Below are 6,132 nucleotides of genomic sequence, written 5' to 3'. Positions count from 1 at the left end.
GTCAGAATATCATAATTATAAAAGTAAACAAAATAAGCCATCAAAAGCATAAAAGCGTGCACATTGCGAAAACTGTCTAGCAGATGCAAACTTTTTCCAACACGTTCACGACCGCTTAACTGTTCCCTAACTTCTTAAACTTTGGCAAACGCCGTTAATACTAATTGCATTAATAGTAAAAAAAAACAATGCACATTTTAATGTTAGTGAAATAAAGGGAAACAATCAACTGTACATAGCTGGAATACACCTGCATGCCTCTGCTCTGCCATGGTGACTTGAACTGTTGCGATCTGCGTCTCCTGCTGATGACGTGGCTTTGCGGGTTTCTTGACTCCACCCCCACGTTAAAACAGCGCCATGAAGAGAAACGCAGAGAAAAGTGAAGCGCAAAGGAAAAACGGTATTGCGAACACACACTTGACTGAAATGCAGAATAAAAGCAGCGATGCAAATAACTTAGTAGGTGAGTATGGAAAATATGTTGCAGAGAAAAATATGATTACAGCTGTCATTGATTTTTGCAATTACTTATATCTTTCTTTTTGCAGTACTTTGTTTTATTTTGCAATTCTTTATTTTTGTTTGCAATACTTTTTTTTTTTTCTCTCTCAATACCCCCCAGCCATTCTTTATTTTTGTGAGCAAAACATTTATTTTTATTATTTTTTTTGCTCAATTTTGCTCTATTTTTGTTTTGCAATATTTTATTTTATTTTGCGATACTTTATTCTTTTGCAAAACTATGTGGCATTATATTGACTCCATAATTTTTCCCCTCCTCTCGACGCATCACACTCCAGTCCACTGGGTGGCGGTAAGACATACTTTTGTTTACCAACCACCATTAAACCTCAGCGGAAGAAGATTATTTTTTAAGCATGATCTCTGGTGTTATGTGGTACTGGCTTAATACAAACTGTTAGAATTTTTTTTTTACATTTTTTAATCAATAAATGCCTGTAATATTCCCATCCTCACGTTACAAAGTTTTGAGGCAAGCAGGAATATCTGGAGGAGTATCAACTGAACTGAGATCTGCTGCTGTGAAGATGGTGTTTGTTAAAGAGGAGAGTGAGGAGGACATGAGTGAACCAGAACCCTGGAGAATAAAACACGAGGAACAAGGAGGTTGGTGTCTATTCTTCATTCATCTTTTTGACTGTTGTGGTACCGTAGGCCTCCTACATTAAGTCTCAAATTCCTTAATGTAAAAACAAGTCCTAAATTGCCATTAAAATGTCTTAAACCCACGTGTCAAAGGTCTTAAAAATGCAACTGAACTGGCGCAGCGATAAGATTTTATTTTCACTCCTTGCTTTTTGGAATCTCAAAACTGTTGAACTCGAAGTGTGTGAGACTTATCATAATACAGATTCACTTTTGTTTTTATGTTAACGTACTCCATTTGTGCGGGCAAAGGTTTATCTGTTTTACAGAAGTCTTCCTGGTTTTAAAATAATTTGTCATTATTTGAATGACAAATGTCGCGAGCGCGGATATCGTTTGTTCTCGCGTAAATCTGGACGCGCGCTATCCAATAACAGCGCTCTCTCATGAACTGCCTCTCCTCTTGCTCAGAATCGCGCGCTTAAACCGTGCCATGTGCAATCTCCGTATTCTCGCACTAGAAATAAATTATCTTCACTTCTGGATTAAACGTTATATATGGAAGAAGGTATTGACAAATGTATTTGAAACAAAAAAGCTTGTTGAATTGCACTAATAAAAAAACAAACAAACAAAAAAAAACATTGCATGTGCTCGCTTTATATTGCATTGCATTTTTTTAGGGCTTGCATTTGTATGGGCTGAAATTCAACATGGTTTTATATTTAATCTGTGTAGCTATAATATAAAAAAACATTTCTCAGATTTTGTAATTATTAAAAATGCAATAATTCATATTCACCTTTTAGACTTCACTTCCAAAGTATGCATTCTGTTTAAAAATATGACCTACAATACTCGACAGGCAATTTTCTGTCCATTTTATTTTGCTTTACAAATTCGCTTCCACAAATTAAGTGGTTCAATTTTGACAGAACATTCAACATAGCACATCCGTGAATTTAAGGAATTTCAGTAGATTGTGGATGCATGATCTCCATCTTGTTAGTCTTAACAAAAAATAAAAATAATATATGTATTTCATTAACCATGCTTGCATTTTAATGTATTACTTTAAGCTCATACACAGGTTCTATCCTGTTAAGAAATTTATACAAAAATTTAAATCTGACATTGAGCTAACATGCTCTTTTTGTTTGAATTCTGATGAAACAGTGGTTCACTTATTAATTTTGGTCGTGTCACTACACTCAGAAGCTTTGGAATGATATTGGTGTATTTGTCAAGTGTAAAATTTTGCCAGGCTTCTCACTACATATGAGAAACATTATATTTGGGTATTTTGACTCAGACCCCACAAAAAAAATAAAAAAAAAATAATAATAATATTTTGTTATTAATAAAAAAATAAAATCCTAAGCAAATTTCACATTCACAAATGCAAATGTGAATTCACAAATCACAAATGTAAACCTGTCATCTTATAAGAAATGGAAAATAATTTAAATGTGATTTCAGTATGATAAAGCTATAAGGACTGTTAGTATTTGCTCTGCCTTTGATCTCTTCATGTGAACATTTTTGTGATGTAATGGCCCTCTCTCTTATCTTTACTTTTCTCTTTTGTATCACCATCGAACGCTTAGAGAATGGACACAGGCCGTGACTGTAGTCAGTAGTTTTGTCGACAGCCGGAGGCAGCCGCCTCATAATTCTCTATGCAGGAAAAACCCTGGTCAAAATAAAACACTGTCTTCACTGTATGAATTGAATATAAATTGATTAATATTAAAAATATTTCAAATTTCAAACTCGAATGAGAAGCTACGGCGGCCGACGTAGGATCGGAAGATGTCAGCAGAGAGGTTTCTTTATATTAAATTATATTTACTTAATTATTCAGTAAAACATCATGTTATTGCGATTGTTATTTTTACTTGTTCATCATTGTGTTAGTCTTTTATTCACTGGCTTTACCATAGCCTGTTTCCATGCTAGTTAGTATAAGATAAGAGCATCAAAGCAGCTAGGTAAGGGGAAATAGCTAACATTACGTTGTCCGAGGCGTCGTTCAGACAGCATGTTTTTTTCCACGTTTGCAGAGTCAGGGACAACCTGAGTATTCTGCTGCGTCTTTTTCTGCTGCTTCTCATTCAAGTTAGTGAGGAAACGCGCTCTGTAGCGCTGTCTGTTCGCTGTCGGCTACGGTAGAAACATGACGTCACAATATGTCGACCTTCATAGAAGGGGGTGGCCGCGGTTATGTAGATATAAATGACTCATTCTAAGGTAATAAAAACATAACGGTTCATTAAGTAAGGTCTTTATACACCACTGAAAACATAGTTATGGATCTTATATTGCATTTCTGTCAATAGATCCTCAGAAATATCACACATTGCACCTTTAAGATAATTACACATTTGTAAAAGTATGCCATTTTGGGCGGTACCGTCCAATCCGTCCCCAGAGGGTTAAGCTAAGTTTTTTGTCTTATTAAAGGTATAGCGGAGGATGTTTTACTTCCTGGTGGGTAACCTATACTATTGGTCCTCCTAATTGTCAATCATTCTGGTGAATCAATCAAACTTTTCAAAAAGTGGAGAGGGCGGGTCTTATCTAAAATTTGGAAAGATCCTCCGCTATACCTTTAACATTAATGAAACTGATGGCAACAGTTTGAGGCTGCTGTCCCTTTAAGAATGAATGCGCAGATATAGTTATACATCTGATTCTCTCCCTTTTGTTTTCGTTTGCGTAGGACTTAAGACTCTGTTTACATTGAATCAGTGAAACAGTCCATACGATGTGCATTTTGATATAATTGTGTGTGTAGCTGTGAAAGAGAACTGATTTCGAGATCGAGAGGTGGCATCTGTACGCGTACCCTCGGCTGTGTGTCCGTCAGCGCGAGCACCGCATTTGAGTCCTTGTTCGCGGCTTATTGTGATTAACGTCAGTAACCTTAAGTATCTCTTAGTACTGTGAAGTTAAAGAAGTGTAACACTTTAGACACTCAATTTGTGAAATCGAAATTTGTGAATCGATGCAAATTGGTAGAAGATAGAATCGTGATTCATACATGAATCGAACATTCATTTTTTTTCCTGCACCCCTACTAATTTTCTTTTATTTTCCAATTGCACCAATTGATTTTCATAATTTTAATGTTTTCATTTTAGGCCTGGTGAAAGTGAAAGAGGAAAGACAAGATCTGAATGAAGTGGAGGAGAAACATCAGCATCAGAAAGCTCATGATGTCACCACTGGAGAAAAGCCATCGAGTTCCTGCAGAACTGAAAACAGTTGCTCACAAAGCAGCATTCAAATTACAGAAGTCAAAAAGCCTTTCACCTGTTCTCAGTGTGGAAACACATACAGACAGAAAAGAAGCCTGAAGAATCACATGTTAATTCACACTGCAGGAAAAAGGCATTTCACCTGCTCTCAGTGTGGAAAGACTTGCGCGCATAAAAGAAGCCTTAAGAAGCACATGTTAATTCATACTGGAATAAAGCCTTTCATCTGTTCTCATTGTGGACACTCTTTCAGACATAAAGGATACCTTAAAACTCACATGTTAATTCATGCTGGAAAAAAGCCTTTCACCTGCTCTCAGTGTGGAAAAAGTTTTACACTGAAACGAACACTTAATGATCATTTGTTAATTCACAGTTCAGAAAATCCTTTCACATGTCCTCAGTGTGGAAACACTTTCACAAGTAAACAAAACCTTAAGAAGCACATGTTAATTCATACTGGAATAAAGCCTTTCACCTGCTCTGAGTGTGGAAAAAGTTTTACACAGAAAGGAACACTTAATGATCATCTGTTAATTCACAGTTCAGAAAATCCTTTCACCTGCTCTCAGTGTGGAAATGCTTTCACAAGTAAACACAACCTTAAGACTCACATGTTAATTCATACAGGAATAAAGCCTTTCTCCTGCTCTCAGTGTGGAAAGAGTTTTACACAGAAAGCACACCTTGATGATCATCTGTTAATTCACACTTCAGAAAAGCCTTTCACCTGCTCTCAGTGTGGAAAGACTTTTGCACGTAAAGAAAACCTTAAGACTCACATGAGAATTCATTCTGGAATAAAGCCTTTCGTCTGCTCTCAGTGTGGAAAGAGTTTTACACAGAAAGGAGCCCTTGATGGTCATTTCTTAATTCACACTTCAGAAAAGCCTTTCACCTGCTCTCAGTGTGGAAACTCTTACAGACATAAAGCAAGCCTTAAGAATCACATGTTAATTCATGCTTGAAAACGGCCTTTTACCTGCTCTCAATGTGGAAAGACATGAGAAATCACACTGAAATCACACCTTACACATGTGTTAGAATAAATATGTTTGCATCTCCATTTCTATCTAATCATTTATTGTACTCCCTGTTTAGTCACACGCTCGTATGACATGCTAGTTATTATCCATAAGGATCAACGTTGCTGATAAATTATGAATGGAATTGTATGTCTCTATCTCTTTGGACTCTTTCAGCAAAGCTGACCTGAGACTTTCTATATAAACTATGGCAGGAGCACAATAAAGCTGACTTTGAGTGAACTGCACTTCTGTGCTTGTGTCATTCTTGGTCCCCAGATCTGGTGTTCCACTCTGCTCTGCATTGATCATTGTCTTTGTTCTAATATCCAATTTTATCTGACAATTTGGGGTGCTCGTCCGCGATAGATTCAGAACCGAGGGATCGTGCAAATTGGACTGAGACGGTGTGAGGACAAAAACGGTTGTATTGCCTAGACTCTCGAAGTCTCACTCAACGTAATACTCGAGATGGAGAATGTTCTTGAATTTGTAGTATTAGGTGTCTGTTTTTGAGACACAGATTAAGAGGTTTTTATAACCTACCGTTTTGAGATAAGGAAGGAAGGATGGTCAACCATTGAATAAACTGCAGTTTTAATAATTCATGTAATCTGTACTAATTGGCATCTTAAGACAGAGTGGAACAACTTTGTGTTTTGTCTTTCTGTGTGTGAATTAAGGAAACTGCTTGGTTGTAATATGGGGCAAGATGTTTCTAGACCACTGACAGCCGA

General features: G+C 36.7%; 1 protein-coding gene across 1 annotated transcript; it reads left to right on the top strand.

Annotated features, from left to right (window-relative positions):
* The first annotated feature begins 748 nt into the window (after nucleotides 1–748).
* On the top strand, nucleotides 749–5,643 carry LOC309481576 (uncharacterized protein). The gene is made up of 2 exons (XM_082146538.1): nucleotides 749–1,131; nucleotides 4,254–5,643. Exons 1-2 carry the CDS (start codon nucleotides 957–959, stop codon nucleotides 5,336–5,338), a joined length of 1,260 nt encoding a protein of 419 aa, XP_082002664.1. The 5' UTR covers nucleotides 749–956; the 3' UTR covers nucleotides 5,339–5,643.
* The last annotated feature ends 489 nt before the right edge of the window (nucleotides 5,644–6,132 follow it).

The sequence above is a fragment of the Leuciscus leuciscus genome (genome assembly GCF_965113295.1).
Source record: "Leuciscus leuciscus genome assembly, chromosome: 1".
In the NCBI taxonomy this organism is placed as follows: Eukaryota; Metazoa; Chordata; class Actinopteri; order Cypriniformes; family Leuciscidae; genus Leuciscus; species Leuciscus leuciscus.
This window is presented reverse-complemented; position numbering and strand designations above follow the sequence as displayed.

Coding starts and splice junctions, on each gene's coding strand:
- LOC309481576 (XM_082146538.1), top strand. CDS start 957: ATGCCTGTAATATTCCCATCCTCACGTTACAAAGTTTTGAGGCAAGCA. Junction 1,132..4,253: donor AAAACACGAGGAACAAGGAG/GTTGGTGTCTAT, acceptor TTTTCATTTTAG/GCCTGGTGAAAGTGAAAGAG.